Here is a 21686-nt window from a genome sequence, read left to right on the forward strand (position 1 = left end):
TGAATCGTCAATTTCACTTTCCGAACGGGATCTAAACTGTACTCTTCTAAAATCTTTGATATTTCTTCTATATTTATTTTACTTGCTTCAAACAAGACAACTTGTGTAAAATTAAATATTTTTCTAAACAAATATTCCATTATATTATCGAGCGTGTTGCAGTCAAACGAAGAAAGTTAACCACAACAATCAAGGTGCAAAAGTTCGTTTACTCTTCGCTGGCAGCGGCGAATGTAGGCCAGGGTCGGGGCACCATGGCCCCCAGTTTTTTCCGTGACAAAATAATTTAAGCTATTATTTATATATTTTTTGAAAATCTATATATACCTATCATAGTCTGGGTACTGGCAGCCCTCCCCACAGTATTTACCTTGTAGATCCGCCACTGTTCGCTGGATGTCAGGTTAATAGTATTTCTTCAAAAACTACGCCTCAGTAAGTATTTTAACACGGCCGACAACCGACCGGAACCCATAAGTTACATAGGGGCTATTACGTAAAACACGAGTTGGACTCGGGCTTCGGCGCTTTGGAATAAACAGCCAACCCGAGTCTGACTCGGGCTTAGGATGGAAAGTGTTAAATAATACTTACTTTTCTTCAACTCCTCGGAATCAACCGAATCATAGTAATTGCCCATGTTTTTTAGGTCTTCTTTTTTAATGTTGTCTATCATAGCAAGTATCACTAACACAAGTAGTAATACTCCTATTCCTATGATCTGAAAAGATAATGAAAAATCGTCGAAATAAGTGAAATGTACACTAGGAAAAGTAACAAAAACTTGTATACGTTAAAAGATATAAAACATAAATGAAGATCTATTGGACTACATTTTTTGTTGACTTTTCAAACACTATTAAATACCCAACAGTAAAAATAAATATTAATAGAACGAAATGTGATAGCTTAAGAACTCAAGTGTGAACTATAATTTCAAAGTCTTATTTAGGTATTTTACGCCCTGAAACTAAAAGAAGTTTCCTCTCTATCTCCCTTATCTGATTGTATTTAGTACATGTCCAAACAATGGATCTGCGCTTACAGTAGACAGGTGTACTGAAGCAAATGGACAAATTTCGTTCAAAGCAAATAAATAATAAGTAACGTTATCAGCTCCCTCTAATGTAATTAGAATCTTAACGAGAAAACGTGGTAGCATCGAAGTACCATCAATATATTTAATATGTCTCTTTACTACATTTCTCTCACCTTGACAGCGTGTTTTCCACATATTTCTTTTTAATACTTTCTGTCCTTGCTCTGGTCTATGTGACCCGTAGGAAAATTCAGACCTGAAATTGCATTTAATGCTTTCGGAATATATGACAGCGTTGCGTGAACGTAGCAACAGGTTTCACGTGTACAGGTTTTAAAGATCTTTATTTTTTAAAGGTTTTACGTGTACAACGGCTGTGAAACGAAAATTGATACTAACGATGGAACAATCGATGTCTTCCCTTGTTTGGCAAGCAACTTGTTTGCTACATGATTCAAAAGCGTTTAAGATATTGGTGCGGGAAGTCTTATGGTGGAGAAATATTTTGCAGTAGTGATCTAATGAGCATAATCCTAGAAAAATGAGTTTCTGCCTACTATCTGTGCACAGATAGGTCGGCTACATTTGGGCAATGGTAGATATCATGTATTCTGCCGAAATAAACATGTCATATTTATTTCTGAGTTTCACCAAAAATCAACAATACATTTTATTGTGCTCTAGACAGTTACAAGCTAACAGTAGCGTTCTGTTTTTGTAAAGAGAGGTGATCACCTATGTAAAGATAAAACTCTAGCCCGTGAGATAATTTTCTAAATAATTTCTTTTTAGAAAATATCTGAAACATAGTTTGGCCCCACCGCCATCGCACTCTTATGGAGGAAACCCTTGCTTTGCGGAAAGAAGTGAATGACCTCTTATATGATATCAAATTTCCATTCAGTCCTTTGGACTTGGCGAGTGAAGATCGTTGGCTACTTAGAGTGTCTAACAAGACTGCACACCAAAGCCCATGAAATAATTTTCAATGTCATTGACTTCACCCTGGATTTTTAATAGGCTGTTTTGAGAGTTAAGTTGATAATTGCATTGGTTTGCTTTTTAAATATTAATGCCCATACTTCTGAAATTTGTTTCCTGCTAAGAAAACTGTGTATATTACTATGTTACTTTTGAAAGATATTTTAAAAATTCATAGATCTCCAAACAGGTCTGCACCAAACAGGTTCGATCCCATGCCTTGTAAGTTCGCGGAGTATGACATCGTGTTTGTAGGTTTCCTGGGCGTTCTCATTCTGCCTTCGTGTTTCTCACATCACCAATTATTGAATCTTCACCCATTTTGAACAATCACCTAAAACTTTTATTTCCTATACCAAAAACAACACATTTTAGGTAGTAATACGGTATTCAGAATACTTAAACATGTACATGTAAGTCCAGTTTATGCAACTAAAGATTCATTTTCTCTGATCATTGCAGTTGCTTTTCATAGTGCTTAACGTTCTACCATGCAGTACGCAAAACTAAGATCAGATCATCCTAGGTTCGAAACTAAGGTTCGGGTCTTACGTTAAATATTAGGACTAGAAAAAGCTCTCCGTCTTATATAGAATACCATTAAACTAAAAATAAATAACATTTTTGTGCTAGAAAATATCGTTAGAAACTATTAGGTTAATTTGTCAATAATATTGTAAAATTCTATTTCTTATGTAAGGTAGAACAAAACATGGTACACGGAAGTTTGGACTTTCCCGTCACTTTATTTTTTTAAAAAAAAGATCCTCTTGAGTACAGAAATATATTACAATAAGTAGTTTCCTCTAATATTTTAGTAAGAAAGTGAAAGGAACCCAATGCCCAGGTGTCAAAGGGCTCTTGTAGGTGAGGTTACTCTCTTTGACCAGGCGTCGAGAGAAGGACTGAGAGTTTGTTTGATTAGGTGTCTCTCGGTGACCGGGCGTCGTGAGAGAGAAAAGGGAACCCAATGACCAGGCGTCTTAGGGCTTATAGGAAAGGTTCCTCTATATTGACCAGGCGCCGTGAGGGGGATAAGGTGTTCCCAATGGCTAGGAGCCTTAGGGCTTTTGGTAGTTTGATCAACCGGGTGAGATTGATACTGTTTGATGTGTGTTGTCGTATTTTATCCTAAAATGTCGGCTACCTTCGTTGATTTCGGTCCTGCCGACTGTTGGCGATGGTGGGCGACTCCTTTTCGTTACTTTCGTCTGCGTTGTGTTTATTTACTGTAAGCACGTGTAGTAGACATCTGGTTACAGCACGGTGTGAAGACATGAGGAATCTTAAATAAATCTAATTTTGTTAAGTATAGATGGTAATTTGCATTCCTTTTCATTCATAAAGAGATTACTATTTTTAAAACATGTTGCACCAATATTTGAATAAGCTGTTTCAATGTGCCAACCCTGTCCGAATCAAACTATTGAAGGGTCTTGGCCTCAGCAACTTATCCGTCCTCTTTGGAGGAAGAAAGGGGAAACACACATCAACAGGAGCGCCAACAGGAGTACACTTGAAATACAAAGGCTCTACTTGAAATCCATTTGTCCCTGTCTGTACTTCTGACGTCAGACCGAATACTTCAGGAATTTGACATTGCATTCAATTTTCTGAAAACGTATATGCGATGAGGACTAAAAGCGTTTCCATCGAATTATTTAAACTGTTTTCTTTCCCTTTATTTCTGCCGGAGTGCTCTTCAGCTCAACATTTAGGAAAATAAAGAATGCTTTTGTTCTATGGAACATTGTGGAAAGATACGGCGTAAAGGTGTGGGGCCATTCAGTATTTTATCTAGTAATATTTATTCCGTATATTTCAATTGGTTGCCTTTCCCTAGCTACTTTCCATCTTCAATTTTGTCCGTAGTTTCTAGCGTTTTTTTCTCAATATCTCGCAATGTGTCACACATCTTACCTCGTTTTATGTAAATGTTATTCAATATATATTTTTATCCTTCTGGCATTTCCAATACCCTATCGTTCGAGTCATTTGTCCGTCTGTATAAATTTTATAATTCTTCTATAGCACCACATATCAAAGGCTTCTATTCTCTAATTTTCTACTTAACCTAGTGCTCAAGTTTCACATTCATAGAATACTATACTCCACACATATGTTTTCTTCAGTTCTGTATTAACTCTTCCTTATAGAAGCTTCTGTTTTTCTTCAAATATCTCCTTTCTGGATCTTATATCTTGTTTGTACCAGTTGTCGATGTTATTTTAATACCTAACTAACAGAATTTGTGTAATTCATTTATCAGTGATCCCTGAATTTGAACTTCAATTTCGGCATTTCCCATCGCATTTCATACAGATCGTGGGAAAAGGGGTTAGAACTCCCTCTGGGGAATTTTTGTCACTATATTTTAATATTGTCACTATATTAGGTCTTTAGAATGAAAAAATATCTGTTGGTGAACATATAAGTGACCTGAGTCCTGGGGCCCTTAAGAATTTAGCATACGTGTATATTTACAGACATCGATGGGATATTTTTAAATAACCATAAATTATTCCAGTAGTGTAACACTGGAGCAACTTATACCTCGATCGATTTATAAGAGGTAAGGTTTCAGTTTACGTAATGTTTGAGACACTTCTGCATAAAAAGGAAAAATAATTGAAGGATATTTAAGAAGATTTCCCTAAAAGGTCCCTTCTCAAGATTCTTTTAGTTATTACATGGTAGCACTGTAAACTAGGTGAATAATGAAATGGATTTATGTGTACCTTTTTGTGTTCAACTTAAACCGAAAATTTCGACAGGATCCATCAAAGAGCAGCAGAGGAAATATGCATTTTATAGTTTTTACAGAATTCATAATAATCAATTTTCGTGGAAGTACGAGTATTACTTCCGTTTTATTTCGTTTTATTTTTTTTCTATCGAAAATAAGTGATATTACGACAAATTCCCAGTACATAGAAATCCCCCAGGAGGGTTTTGTGGTTTGCTGATCCATGTTATTATAGAAAATATTTGAAAGCCATAATTTTACTATTGAGCGGTTACATTATGTTCTTTTGAAAATACTTGTTCTGGTGTTTTGCAATGAATACAACTTCCAAACATGTATGGAGGTAGGTGATTTAAAAAAAAATCTCGAGGTTATTGCATAGTACATGTATTCTTATTGCATACGCACACAGATAATCGCACTTAATACAGTATGTAATGCAGCTTTTTAATCGCTGCAGTGTTAAACAATCTGTTACAATCTTTGTGTTCCTATCTGTCCGTAAGTTAATAATAGCAGCAGATTCACCATGAAATCTTCGTGTTCTCAGTTATTATGAAGAATGGCAAACAAAAAGAAGCCAGTTAGACAGACGACAATTGCAACAAGAAAAATTATTGTTGTTATGAAAAACAAAAAAACTCTGCAATACGCTACACATAAAACAAAACTGACATGTGGAGGAGAAGTGTCATCGAATAAAGCTTCCATAATATCTTTCAGGACAAAGAACTGCGGCAAGAGAGTGACAGCAAAACTGCACCGCTTAACATTAATTTGCATCCAGATTCCTACAAAATACAACACAAACACCATCTTTCGCTAGGACTACCAAAGTTTTACAAAATTACCACGATTGCTGTCAGTCAGTCTGTTGAATCATGTGTGACGGGAAATTGTAAACTCTTATTGGATTGTTTACCATACTTGGAGCGTAGTGCTGTACGATAATGTGGCAGATATCCTGTTTAGCTAGAAGCAATGCATATTTTGCCAGAAATAGAACTGAAATGGCGATCTGGAAAACAGTAAAGGATGTGTCGTGGGTATTGGTAAGAATGGTTCTTATGACCCTCTTTCAAGCTCGCCTAACACGTGGCGAGCTCACTACGCTTGCGCGAGTGCGCAGGCACTGTTGTGTCAGCAGTAGTACTAACTCAGGGATTATTACACTACGTTTCATCGGGGAGGGATGAAAATATACTGAGAAAATACTGATAACGGTCGGAGATATTCAGCGAGGAAAATTTCGTAACTTCGTAAATAGGAATCTCCTCCCATGGGCCTCGAAATCATCAGTAGGTCAATTAACTCCGAAAATATAAAGTTGAGAATTTAATATCACAATCATACCTGAATCATTGCTCACTTCTTTTCAGAGGTGTGTGTTCCACACTGGATTGAACCTCATATCACGTGCACTAGAACTATGTTCAGCATTCTTCTATAAAAAGAGAGCTTGATTGTTTAAATAAAGATGTAGCATGTTTTAAATTGTGTTTGCTGGGTATAACGAAAGAATCTATCGCATATTTCAACCTCGATTTTTTTTAAAATGTAAGAGTGTGCGTTTGACTGTATGATACTTTTTTGGGGGGAAACTGCTTAATGATTATCCATTTTTGTCATCAATAGGTTCTTTTCGTTTTCATATAATATTGCTCTCAGTCGGTGCAAGTATCTTACTGTTCGAAAAATGAAGCGGGTTTTCGCTTTCATTTTTGTATGCAAAACGAGACATAACTGTATACACAAACCAATGTGACCTTAATAGAATAACAAAATGGAGATCACTAATGTCTCCCACGAGACGAGAAAAAAGATTGTCTCGTCTCGATTTCAAGAAAGCTTTTCTCGTCTCGCTTCAGAAATTTGCTAGTCTCGTTTCGTAAATTCATGTACAGTATACATAGCACGTCCAGAAAGTAAGTTCCGTTTCAATTTATATCCGCTGCAGCGCTGCGATCGCAGTTCCGCACATGCGCGGTAGACGCTCTGTATCAAGGAGAAGAAACGTGCGCCATTTGGAGATCGCTGTCAGTCACGTACGCTTTGTTGTGCTTGTTTATAATGTCGGTGTTGATTGAAAATCCCGCCACTTGTGAAATCAGAGCGGTGATTCGTTTTCTGAATGCGAGGAGAGTGAAACCAAGTGAAATTTATCGGCAAATTTGCGATGTTTACGGACAAAATGCGATGAGTGATTCAATGGTGAGAAGATGGGTCCGACAATTCAATGAAGGACGTAGTGACGTGCACGATGAAGAACGAAGTGGGTGTCCATCTTTGGTTACAGAAGAACTGGTTCACGCGACGCCCTGACCTCGCTCCTAGCGACTTTCATCTGTTCTTACATCTCAAGTCTTTCCTTGGCGGTCAACACTTCAACGATGACGACGAGCTGAAAGAAACTGTTTCCAACTGGTTGAAGACACAGGCGGCAAACTTCTATGAAGAAGGTGTACAAAACCTTGGGCCACGCTATGACAAATGCCTGGAAAATTTCGGCAGTTATGTGGAAAAGTAGTTTAAGAGTTGTAGAATTTTGTGCAATAAATAATTTTTCTGTATCTCTACACAATTTAATTTTATTACCAAACGGAACTTACTTTCTGGACGTGCCTCGTAAAATCTATGCCTCCATTTTTTTCTTAACTTTATGTAGAAGTTATAAGAAGCCTTTCGCGTCCACGAAGAGTGTGTTATAATACATTTAAACCATATTTATTATTGGAGTATTTTCTGTAACGACTTGTATATCTTTAAACGTCGACAAATGCTCTTTATTATCTTCGTAAATCATTTTACCTATTTATATTTTGTAATATGAATCATAGTGTAGGCTATCTAAGACTTTAGTGCACTAGTGTTGCCTACAAATCCAGAGAAGCTTCTTGTCTCTTCTTAAAAACGAGACGAGAATTGTCTCATGTTTCTGATCGTCTCGAATTTTAAAATATACTTGTCATCTCGAAGACAAAACAATACGAGAAATTTCTCGTTTCGTGAACAATATTTGTTAATACTAAGCTGATATTCGACATCATCTGTTTTAAAACTGAAGAAAGCCTGAAAAACGATTGAAAAAAGTTTTTCCTGTTTAAAACGGGGCAGCTTCAATGTCGTCAAAACAATTATAAGGTAGAAAAAAAGCAGTTTCAAAATTCAGAATAAAAGGCCTGTTGTTCCATGGAAAGTTAGATTCATACTGAAAAAAGTCCTGCATTCGATAATGTTTATTTGGTAATTCTAGGCTAACGGAAACTCAGCCTTGCTGATCTCTATTCAATATACAGTTTGTAGTGACAAGCATTTCGTTTGTTATAGGGTTCTGAAAGGATACTTTCAGTTGCAGGCCTTCGTGTGACCGTTGTCATTGGTAAGGAACAAATTGATTCTGCTAATTTTTCGTTAATTGATCGTCGAATGCCGAAAAGGCGCTGGATCTGAAGCACAAAGAAAGAGAAACAAACAGGGTTAGTGGAATTTACCTTAAAGTATTACTTTCTACCTCACAGCTCAGAAGCATATATGAGGTGTGGTGCCTCCTTCAGGAAAAGGCATCTGGGAACCAAAAAGCCTACCGTTATTACAAAACACGTATTTTGTAATAGTAAAAAAAAAAATTGAACAATGCTGTACGATATTAGTTGATGTAATCGTGGCACTAAATATAGATGTTGGAATGGGCCTATCACGTAACTAAAGTTGCAACTTTCTTAATGTATGTATTGGCAACATTACTAGCACTCGAGGACGGAAGGGAATCTGAATGCTTGGTCGGTTCTCAAGAATTCTTCTCTATATCTGGTGACATGTGTCACTATAATTGATGAACATGCCACTAAAGGAGCACCTATTCGAAAGGAAGAGGAATCACTATTGTTAAAGATTCAAGAAGTGAACATCATAGCAGCCGAAATGAGGTACTACTACTTGTACCACATCGTGAAGCTGAAATTGTTCATGGAAGAAAGATACCTAAAAATAGATTCGTTGTATGCGCACTCTGTGCATGTATGCCACTAAGTGTTTTCGTTATTAGAGGATCTTTTCTTAACCCACATCGACAGGTGTGAGTTCCTTCGTGGCCGCTTACGGCGGGAATGCTACATTACAAGAGCTCAGATTTACTTCATCTGCTCATGCAGGTAATTGTTACCTTTTTAACTGGAAGAGATACAAAAATCCTGAGAAATTATCCCCTCGAAAGGGGAGAACACAGATGAACCTTTTAAGACTGATGTCTGGAGGTTATAACCGCTTTCGATAACACAATCATACATTCTTGTTTCTAATTCAAATATTTGTTAATATGAAGATGAGTGGATCGTACGGTTAAGCAGAGTTATTAATTCTGTACTGCTTGTGAGATATCTGACTGTTGTATGTTGGAGCATCTGTTTTGACATGAACCATGGTACACCTGAAACAGCTGAACAAACATCTTGCGCTAAACTTTTGGCGACACGGATTTTCCGAAGAGTTGGACCTGAATTACTTGCAGCTAAAAGGATAGATATAAAATAAATAAGGAAATGAGGTAAGTGTAAGTTCTTGGAATGTAGCAATTTTGCCGTGGGCAGCCACAACAGAACTGACGCTTTCGATGGTGGTTCATAGCAGCTCGCGGCAACAATAAAGCTGTTTCAGTACCCAAAACACTTACTGACTACCTGCACAGTGTTATCTTCAACGAGTTTATATTTAGGTATGTTTCTTGCATAAACATTTTTACCTGATAACCTGGTAAAACAACAAACTGTAATGTACTGCACGTGGAAAATGCTTCAGCAGCTTCTCCTTGAATCCAGAAATTTTGCATTCCTGATTAACACCGCCAGGGTCCTTTTGTTGAACATATATCATATATTTCTCCCAGACAGAACTTCACATTTCTACATTTTACTCCTTAATTAAATGCGCTTAATATATCGTCAAAAAGCACAAAAGCTCTCTCCTGTGCCATGTAAGCATTTATTTAATGTATCATTCTCACTAGGTTAGTGTCTATTCATTTCTTGTACAGTCTTTACGGCAAAAGTTATGATACCTCATTTCGGCTGCTATGAGATCCACTTCTTGAATCTGTAACTATAATGATTAATCTTCCCTTCCAATAGCTGCTCCTTAAATGGAATGTTCAGCAATTCTATTGATACATGGGCGATGTTGTGCAAAACCATTCAATCCACAACGAGTCAGTTTTGGGGAAATCACAGTTATAGGTTTCTCGGCCCCATAAGATATTACCGTATGTGGGTTTACTTTTATTTTCATAGATGTCAGACCGATCGCAAACGCGTTACCAAGATTTTTTAGTATGTTCCTTATATATGTTCGAACCCTCCAGCAGGGTTAATTATTTTTTTTTAATTTTGTGGGTTTGACTGGCTCTTGCATAACACTGCCCACATATCACCAGAGATTCCTATGACACATCCTTTCCCTTTTTTCGTAATCCCCATTTTCACTGTTTCTAGCAAAATACGCTCTGCTTCTCGTTAAATATGATGTCTGCTACATACTGCCGTGCAGCAGGAACCGTGCCGTACCGTATACGTTTTAAATATGGTAAATTATCCACCAAAGGTGTACAATTTTCTACATCACTTGAGTTAGCAGACCAACTTACCAGTCTAGGTAATTTTGTAAAACTTTGAGAGTCTCAGCGATATTTCGTGCTTGTATGTGTTGTAGGAGTTTGGATGCAAATTGATTTTAAGCGGTGTAATTTTGCAGTGTCACTCTCTTGCCACAATTCTTTGACCGGAAAGCTTTAGGAAAACTTATTTCTATTAAATTCCTCTTCCTCATGTCAGCTTTGTTTTATGCGTAGTATATTACACAGATCTTGTTTAGTTTTTCACAACAATCCCTATTCTTGTTGCAATTGTTTCACTGACTGGCTTCCTTTTGTTTGCAATTCTTCATAATAACTGAGGACGTGTGGATTTCGGGTCGAATGTGCTAGTATTATGAATTTCACATACAGGTAAGAACACAAAGAATACAACAAATTATTTAATATTACTGGAATTTAAAAATTACATATTACATGCTATATTAAGTGCGGTTATCTGTGTGCATGTGCAATAAGAAAAATACATCCACTATGCAATACCTTGGAGAGTTTTTTGATACTTTCACATACCAGGAGACATATTTCGAACTTGTATTCATTGTGAAACATAGTACAACGAGTATTTTCAAAAGAACGTAATGTAACCGCTCAATAGTAAAATTACGGCTTTGAAATATTTTCTATTATACCTTGAACCAACAAACCATAAAACCTTCCTGGTGAATTTTTTTTTACTAGTAATCTGTCAAAATATAAGAATGAGACAATCAACCAGAATAATTTGTATCACTTGTTTTTGACAGAACATTGAAACAGAACTTACTCATAAAGCCATACTCACACTTCCGTGAAAAGCGATTATTATGAACTCTTTGAAACCTAAAGAGTAATTTTAAAAAAACTCTAAATTTCCAGATTTCGTTGGGTCTAAAATTTGTGACTGAAGTGCGATTTCCATGCTATTTTTGGGAAATGGTCAAGGAAGGATGGGAGATTTGTACAACTATATTTTCTGGTTTACATTCATTCGGGATAATATCGGCCACGCATCAAGAAAAACAGCAAATATTCGCCACTGTGCCTTACAATTTGAATGTGATGCGGTGCAGTATGGAGATTTCAGTCTTCTTGGTTAGATGGCAACCTTGCTACCGTTGCATTGGGAATTGTGCTGTACAGGTATGTGCTACTGTGTAAGTACGATCAGGACACAGTGAAAATAGTTCACTCTTGGAAGCAACAAAAGTTTATCGTTAGATGGCAACCTCGGCAGGGTTAATAAGAAACAGGAAACTGAGCCGTTGCATTGGGAATTGTGCTGTACAGGTATGTGCTACTGTGTAAGTACGATCAGGACACAGTGAAAATAGTTCACTCTTGGAAGTAACAAAAGTTTATCGTTGGATGACAACCTCGCCAAGGTTAATAAGAAACAGGAAACTGAGCCGTTGCATTGGGAATTGTGCTGTACAGGTATGTGCTACTGTGTAAGTACGATCAGGACACAGTGAAAATAGTTCACTCTTGGAAGTAACAAAAGTTTATCGTTGGATGACAACCTCGCCAAGGTTAATAAGAAACAGGAAACTGAGCCGTTGCATTGGGAATTGTGCTGTACAGGTATGTGCTACTGTGTAAGTACGATCAGGACACAGTGAAAATAGTTCACTCTAGGAAGTAACAAAAGTTTATCGTTGGATGACAACCTCGCCAAGGTTAATAAGAAACAGGAAACTGAGCCGTTGCATTGGGAATTGTGCTGTACAGGTATGTGCTACTGTGTAAGTACGATCAGGACACAGTGAAAATAGTTCACTCTAGGAAGTAACAAAAGTTTATCGTTGGATGACAACCTCGCCAAGGTTAATAAGAAACAGGAAACTGAGCCGTTGCATTGGGAATTGTGCTGTACAGGTATGTGCTACTGTGTAAGTACGATCAGGACACAGTGAAGATAGTTCACTCTTGGAAGCAACAAAAGTTTATCGTGAAAAGGTTTTTGGAGAACGGAATATGTTGTTTTTACGCAAAGGGCATTTGCAAACAAATTTGCCTTACATTCTGCTCCAAACATTAACAAAATATGCTCGATAGTGAATAAATTGGAAGAAACAAGTCGCTTCTGAGTGAACATCGGACCCCGTAGGAGTGTGTGGTGGAAGATGTCAATTATCGACTCCTTAGGGAGACCAAGAAATCTATCTGTCGTTTGGAGCAAGAAAGCAGCTGTAGCTGTTCAAGATATGAATTATGGCTGTTATCACTACCACTCGATTTCTATTCACATTTTTGAGTTTGTCCCGTTCAGCAGCGAGGCTATATGAGACGTGGACCTACTGATTAACGTGGAATCCGAACCACATGAGCTCCCGCCGGGAATCGAAACCGCGTCTCCCACGCCATAGGCGCGTATGCTAACCGCTTAGCCACGAATGAGCTCTTTAAATGAATCTTGTAGCTGTCATAAAAAAAAACCTTGCAACCCGATCTTTCTCTTTACTATTTACCTGTTACAACTTCTTGAAAGCAAGAAAGGTATTTCCACCTATGCAGCACTGCACACTAGTAGACAAACAGTGAACCTCCTCATTAAAAACATGTATTTTGGCGCACTCCCTTTCCCTGTCCAAAAGAATTCGTTGTTTCGAAAACAGTGAATCTGCTTTTTCCTTTATGTCAGCGGGAGGGCGATAGCAGGTACCAAGTAAGACGTCCCAGAAAGTTTCACACTGTTCGACTCGTTAAAGATGGAAAATATGGTTTATAACCCTTTCAAGACTATGTGTACAGTCCGCCACAGAAATTCTTGATGTACGAAATCAATGAGTTAGGCAACCCAACTAATGCCCGCTCCAAGATTAATTACGCCTGGTAGTAGCTAGCACAGCAGTGTAAAGTTGTCCCCATCTGTTAAAAGTACAAATCGTAAAGAGTGTTTTTGTGCAGGAGTGAGGAGAAACGCTGGCTGATGAAACGACAAAAGGCAGTCTTTGGATACTTGTACTCACAGTAAACAGCACAATACAAGAAACAAATATACAGACACCAGAGGCGCCAATGAGATGATAACAGTCAGAGGACTTAAATAATATTATAATTAACCCAAGTGAGGGATTACATAAATAAGTTAACTTACTTCAAATTACTATACATATATGCGTATCAAATAATATACGGATAGATTATGCGGTATATGTAATAGGTTATTCTTTTAAGTAAACACAAAGCCTTGCGCTGAGTTTTGAAACTATTAACAGTAGACCTACCTGCAAATCAATTAAAATATGGATCGACCATTCGGGAGAAGAGCCCAGCCTCCAATGAAAATTTTGGGTGTCTAACAGGGCCTGAGCTCCTAGGTTCCGGCGCCACTGATTGATACGTAAGATTACTTCAAAAGAAGAACTTGGCCGATTTCATTATTCGTTAAATAACTTTTAAAACTGATAAATATTAGTATGCAGTAATTTATTTGTAAATATTAAAAAGGCAAAATTCGATAACACTGAAACGAGTTGGAGTACCTATCCGTACTAAGCGTATTTCCCCTTAGGTTGTAAATATAACTGAAGGTTCTTGATTTGAATAATATTTGTGAAAATTTACACATTGAGACACAAGGAGAAAAGAGGAGAATATAGTGTCAATAAACAACAATTTAAAAATGCACGAAATTAACGGATAATATCAAATATAGAACTATTAACAGAATTAACTCTGTAACTCGTTTCCTCGATTCATTTTTCTTCATTTATTTTCAGAATTACATCATCACTGAATTTCTCCACTGGAGATTATCTTTCCTTTAGCAGCATCTAACTAGAGCTCAGCGTTGTAAGTGAAACATTTTTAAAAGTTGTAAATGGCAAGTGGGAGACTCGAACTCGGATCAACGATTTAGAAAACCATAATGCTAACCACTCACCTAAAGCGTTACTTATTTTGGCCCGATTAAATAAAGAGCCTTTTCTATTCACTCAAAACAGTAACTTGTTAATAGTCAAATTCAAAACACAGCAATATGTAATTGAGAACTCGGAGGGTATTATATCAGTGTATTCACTAAATTCTTATCATTTCAGATTTTTAGAAAACAAAATACAAAAATCCTTTATTTTTAATGAAATACGGCGCGTATATTATACTCGTAAACAAACTAAAGACGGATCAATTACTGTGAAGTAATTGTAGTTCAGTAATCAATGCGTTTGACCAGTAATCTAAAGGTAATCAACTCGGATCCACGAAAGACCAATCCATTTTTCTTTTCGTTTAGAATTTTCGGTGGCGATTGATCAGCGATGATACATGTTCTATTATCTTCAGATATTTGAATACTCGAATGTTTCAATACTTGACCTATCAAATCTTTAGGAATACCAATACTACTACTACTACTACTAATAATAATAATAATAATAATAATAATAATAATAATAATAATAATAATAATAATAAACTAATAATAATTATTATTATCTCATTGAAGATTAAAAGTTAGGAGCTTATTATCACTCAGGCATAACATTACAACCATAAACGTGATATTTGGCAAGAATATTTCGGTTTTGTTTAGTGTTGCCCACGGGAAGAGGAATTTCTCATCTCGCTTCTAAAACAAAACAAGGAAAATTGAGACGAGAATTAACATTTTACATTCGAGACGGGACAAGGCTAACTCAAATTATCGTCTCGCTTTGGAGATGAGAATCGAGACGAGACGAAAAGAATCGTAAACATTTCTCGTTTTATCTCGATTCTCGAAATAGTGTATCTCCATTCTTTAAGTAACAATTGCTTTCTAGACTGAATCTTGTACACTATTTTGTTACTTTGTATTTCGAGCTCATTGAATTTATTATGGTTTGTGTAGGTATTTTTGTAGCAAAGCTGTTATAATTACTTCTGCATATTCTAAAACTTAGTGTATTATATGCCTTACTGTTAGTGATATTCAGTTATTTTTATTGCAGTTATTTTCCTTAAAACATACAGTAGAAACATTCTATATGAAACTATAGTGGAACGCTTTCGTTTAAAATGTTCGTAGTTGCAGAAGTGTGTCCTGGAGGTCCGGACAAACTCCCGAAATTCCTATTTATATGTAAGTTTTTTCCAATTTTAGGGCAAATTTAAAAATGGTATTATTATTATTATTATTATTATTATTATTATTATTATTATTATTATTATTATTATTATTATTATTATTATTATTATTACTGAAGATTTAAGACCTCAATATTATGTCCTATTGCAATGTAAATAAACATACTGAAGTGGATAAGGAAAGAAAAAGAAAGGATAAGCGATGGTTTCGACTGATTTGTGTCCGAAAGGAAACGAGGGGGCAGAAAGAACGTGTCAGCTCCTGGGCAATATTAATATCGAAACTTCGGATGCTTAAACAGAAACTAAGTAAGATTTGTCTTCATCACGATGCATAGTAAGACGCTTTCTTTGGATAAAAGACTTTGGATTATGTATGCGTTATATTGATATTTTAACAAAATATGCATACGAATATAAAAAAGAATAGTTCCTATTTACAAATGTTGGTTGAACGGATATATGGAACGTGTTGGAAATGGCGAAGGAAAATATTATTTTTTCTAGCAGTAGAGTAATAGTGGAAGAAATTCGGAATAATTACTGGGAAACAATATCGTTTCAGACACATTTATGACCCATACTAAAGTTCATTCAACGAAACTTCTGATCCCGATGTAAACATTACAGAATGGTATTACTCCGCCAGTCATCGGATGATTGGCTATCGGTCAGCGCTTCTTTCGAGAAGCACGTGCTTGTGCCCTGTCGGTGTTTTACATATTCCCCGCACGCAGCCATATTGTAAACCGTGATTCGCGCGTAAGGTGGGTCAAAGCCACTTTCTGCGCATGTGCATTGCCTTTTATTGCATTAATTCAATTTAGTTCTTAGACACCGTGTTGTTTCTGTTATATAACTGTAAGGAAATTGCATTTCTGGTAATGAGCCTTGCAAGCAACAATTACATTGAAAAACAGCTTATTTGACAATGGACTATTTTCTTCTGCCGCATGGATGTTCCAAGGCTCTTTAACCAATAAAGTGAAACAATTACCACGTGTATCTGTTTACATGAGGTACTGAACGTTCCTTGAATAAACTATAGGTCCTATGCATGATCTTTATGTATTCATGAATTGTTTGCTAACCACGTTACGTTCTCCTACAGAAAGAACCAAGACAGACATGTTACGTCATATTGCTAGTACAATATTTCCTCTGCGAAGAAAGCCGTTTCCACTCTAACTTGTAAGGGCGAAAGAAATTGAGTATTTTTCATTTTATTACACATCAGAAGTATGAATATTGTAGTTTGGTAAAAACTACTTACCGGAGCGAGAATCGAACCCGGGACCCCTGTATTACTAAACGATTTGACGCCACTACGCTAAGACTGCTCTGCTAAGTAAGAGTCAAAAACATTCGTGTATGTAGTAAATTGCACACGTTTACGATAACGACGAAACACACTCATTTCGGTCATAATAAAATACTATAGTCGAGAGACTTTAAAGGTAAATTAGAAAACAAAAATAGACATATAAACACGCAAGGACATGAAGGAGAAACTGGTTTTAAGAGTAATTCGACCCCTTAACTGGAAACTGATGCCTCAGACCATTTTATTTTCTGATTCACCGAAAGTATCTCCGTAACTTGTCTCTATTATACTTAGTAATACTTGTTTTACAGTTATTTTCAGTAACCTTGAACGACAGTGACACATACACAGATACATCGAGGACATACAATTTCAAAGGATCATCCACCGGGAATCGAACACAGGACCGCGAGCACTCAACTATGTGAGGCAGTGATGACGTGGGTCAATGAACAACTTGACTCACCACCCACCGTGACCCACCACCCACCATGACCCACTCTCACCCACCACCCATCGACTCACCACCCACCAAAACACATCATCATCAACTCTGACACTTGATCCACGGCCTCTTCTTTACTCACTAAAGAGTTTATACTTGTAACAAAACTATGTTGTTAAATTCTAACTAATCAGAGTTCTAATTTGAGTTTGAATTTAGTTATTTTTACAAACCAACCCACTAACAATTTTGCATATATAGAAAGTGCCACCCCCATCATAAAGAAGAATTTTAAAAGATGCTATATGAAGTTCTGTTCATTTTCAATAAAGAGTTAATATACTGAATTTCAGTTCTGTAAGTTTAACGGCTTGTGAGATACTCAATTTGTTTCTCAAAAATTCGGATCCCCACTATCCCATAAGATATTATAATGAAAGTGATATGATAACATCCCACTTTGGATTAAGGCCTAACTATATACCAAAGTCATTTCATTTGACTTTGCAATTTGGCCGTGATGATTAGGCACACATAGTTACATCCATTATATATATATATATATATATATATATATATATATATATATATATATATATATATATATGTATATATATAGAGAGAGAGAGAGAGAGAGAGAGATAGTTATATATATACATATGTACATATAGTGATTCAAAAATGTACTTTTTTCAGTAGTTAGCTCCTCTAAAACTTTTTTCAGTAGTTAGCAGGCTATGTGTTTTGAAACAGGCACGTAGCCAGGATTTCGTGAAGGGAGGGTCTGTGACATGAAATACTATGATCATCACACCAAAGGCTCGATCATTCTACACCGTTTTACTGGAACAAATATTTGTTCGTTTAGCCAGGATTTCGTAACTGGGGGGGGGGGAGCGTGATATGAAATTCCGAAGGACCAGGAGCTCGATGAATCTAACCTACTTTACTATCAACATATATTAGTTTGTTACGACAATAAAATGAGGATATGTTAATAAGTATTTTAATTAAAAAAACCGTGAAGAAATCTTGAGTAAAATAATAAAAGAATACGAAGAATAGAAAGAAAAGATTTTACAATATTTACGTCCTTCCTCTGTTCATTCAAATATAACAATTTTCTTTTCATTAAGATCTCAACTATGATAAAAACTACATATTCGCTATTATAATAAGTACATACTCAATAATATCTTGTAAAATTTTACACTATCTGTTCCTTTCTCTGTTAAATTAAATGTTAACATAAATTTCTTTCCGTGGTGGCGAGGTGGTTCAGTGGTAGAGCGTTCACCTCCGGTGCTTGGGGTGCCTGGTTCGATCCCAGATCGCACCGTGTGGACTTTGTGGTGGACAAACACCGTGCTCGTGGGTTTTCTCGGGGTTCTCCCGTTTCCTCCCACTTTCTTCATTCCACCATTTCATTCATTTCTCATCATCACCGTCTCCTTTAGCCTAACCGGCATAACCGTGGGACGTAAAACTAAAGATTTCATTTCATTTCATAACTTCCTTTCCACATAATTCTTTGTTTTGATTATTCCGTCAATTAATGTCTATTCCAAATAAGAGGTTAAAGGAGCAGTAGAAAATTGTTTTTAAAATAACATGTTTGATACTGCAATGATGATGATGAAAAAGAGCTCCCTCGTGGCTAAGCGGTTAGCGTACGCGCCTTTGGCGTGGGAGACCCGGGTTCGATTCCCGGCGGGAGCTCATGTGGTTCGGATTCCACGTTAATCACTAGGTCCACGTCTCATATAGCCTCGCTGCTGAACAGGACGCTAAACTAAAAAAAAATCAATCAATGATGATGAAAAATTATGATAAAAAAATGTCCAAGCTGTTACACAAAGGCACTATGCTTTCCGAAGTTTGAAATCTCCCTGACTAGTAGCAGAAATTCTGAGAATTCCTCAACTTTTCTAGAAATTTCAAATTCCCTGACTCTTCCAAAATATCTCGCTCACCTCACTACAATGTATTGTAAGCAATAAAGTAACCAAAAGCTTCTTGTATTTTTTAGCGCTGATCCTTCTTTTTCTCATTTAATTTTGTTTCATCCCTTTTTAATTTTTCATTTCCAGTCTCGGAGGGGGGCGATACGATGCCTGCTTGAAAGACAAGTAGTAGTATAAGTCCTATTGTTATTATTGCAATTACAAATATCAATATTCAAACGATGTCTACAGTTCTTTTTTCACTTCGGGATACTCATCTGAGGTAAGTAAACAGAAACAAATGAAAAAGGAAGGGAAATGGAGGCCTTGAAAGTAAAATGTAGACAAATTCACCAGTGTTCAGAAGGGTATTTTTAAATGACGCTCGACCCTACTGATAGGAGGAAAATACGCGGTTCTGGTTAGTTATCCGTTTTCGCCACGTACAAGAAATATGGCAGAAGTCCAGGCACTCCTATTGACGATCTTCATGGTTGAGTGTACTAGCACAGTGGGCTAGTAATTATAATTGATTTTGGTGAAGGTTCAAACCCGGGCAAAGGTATTTTTTTTACTTTTATTTACCACCTTTACTGCCATATTAATTTAACCTCAGCTGCATCTTCAATTTTCTTCTTCTTCAATTCTAACAAAGTGACAATTTTCTTCTGTTACTATAATACACAATACATACACCAGAAGGTTTGGACAATCGCAAACTGCAAAAAATCAAGAACGTGTATTAAGTTCCTATACGCAAAAGGAAAACGAATATTTGTTTTCTTGTTTTTTTTTTTCGTCCTCCGCAGAAAAAAATGTTTTAGAGTGCAAAAGCCCCCACCAGAAATTGTGAAAGTTGATGTCCTAAAGACAAGAGGAGGTGGACTGAAGAGAATGTAATTGTGCACAGATACTGTATAAGTAAGTTCAGGGAATATTTGTTTCGTATTTTCCTTTAAAAAAAACAGTTGGGTGGGGCGCAAACCATAAGGATATAGAGAATTGCAATGAAACTTTTGTAGGGACAATACGCAAGAAGTAAGGGAATATGTGTTTTTATTTTGTGTAGAGAAGCAGTGTTGGGGCCAAGACCTCCTCCGAAAAAAGTAAATATAATCGTAAAAGTACACGAAGGAGTGGATCGAAGCGAATAAAATTGTGTGTAGATATTGTATATGTAAAATAAGGTACTACCCGTTTCAGATAGGATTGTCGTTGTTTATGGTGGCAAAACAGAGAACTAAGACGGAAACAGAACGCAGCTAACCGGTGACAGCCCACTTGTGATTGAGTAATCTGCAGTGTTGAAAACTCAGCACGTTTTTGCAAAAAAACATGGTACGTTTTTTGTGCAAACAAGCATGCTTTAAGTTAGCGTAGGAGCGTATGTATGGGCATATAAGTGACACGGATTGTTTACTTCAACTGCTCTCCCTCCTGCTCTCTCTTAAGCCTATCTCTATTTATATCTCTATCCATCTATCTATCTCCCGCTCTCCATATTTCTCTTTCATAGTCACAGAACTCTCAAGCCGCAGCTTGCTGCCAGTATTCGAATAAACACTTTCGATCCTGGACAATTTCAGCCCTCATTTTCCCCTTGTCCTGGTATTTTTTAGGGTTAGAAAGAAATTACTGAAATCTTAATTATGCACATAGAAAGATAAAATTTGGTTTCCTGAAAGAAGAATAACCATTTGTCATGTAGAACAAGATTTAAATGCCTTGTCTACAGGAGGATGAGTGTGATGACGTCATACTTTTCAAGAACGTTTTGCTGATCTAATATACGTGTAACGTAGAATAAAATAATTTATTTTAAACCATACATAAAAATACCCAAATGGAACTAGGTTTAGATAACGGCATGCTGAATAGGTGCTAACAAAATAACATTCAACTCGGGAAGAGTAATGTCTCTCCAAAGAGAAAATATAGAGTACTTTTTCAAAGCACCTTCGCGACGCTTCTTTGCAATTTGTTGAGATTCGTAGCTGTTCGTTTCATTTACGATAGCTAGAAAGAAAATAAATCAAAGATAGATGCATCAGCAGTAAATACTTGGGAGGAATTGAAACCGGGAATTCCTCAAAATTCGGGTTTTTGAGATGGTTGAATTTTCAGTCCATCCTAATTCTTCATCTGTATTGTGAGTCTTTTTCCTTTCTTTACTGGAGGCAAAAGCGCTTCTTGCATTCGCTTATCAATAACAAATTTCGTCAGAAAAATAACCTGCTTGTATTTCGTATGCATCAGTGTCCGAATCATTTGTTATCTCAACAATTTCTTCTTTCGACAGGCGAGACGGTTGCGAACGCAATGTACTAGAAACCTGTAACTAAATTGAATGCGAAAGAACAAAACGCTCACGATAAAACCTCGAAGCAAAATGATCCTTCCTTCTTTAGCTTAGTGAGAATGAGGAGCAAAATGCACCGCACTTGTTATGGAGGAAAAGAAAACTCAACTGGTTCCTAAAATAATTTATTTATTTCGTTCTGCATCCAGGATAGGG

General features: G+C 36.6%; 1 protein-coding gene across 2 annotated transcripts in view; it reads right to left on the minus strand.

The window, feature by feature from the left end:
- Window positions 1–21686, minus strand: part of LOC145681972 (uncharacterized) — a 123120-nt gene that overhangs the window by 71539 nt on the left and 29895 nt on the right. For both annotated transcript variants that reach the window (XM_081753572.1, XM_081753573.1), the window contains exon 3: window positions 595–721. In XM_081753572.1, the coding sequence (XP_081609698.1) occupies window positions 595–721 (127 nt within the window). The remainder of the gene's footprint in view (window positions 1–594; window positions 722–21686) is intronic.

This window comes from Thermobia domestica, chromosome 3, assembly GCF_964235325.1.
Source record: "Thermobia domestica chromosome 3, izTheDome1.hap1.1, whole genome shotgun sequence".
NCBI lineage: Eukaryota > Metazoa > Arthropoda > Insecta > Zygentoma > Lepismatidae > Thermobia > Thermobia domestica.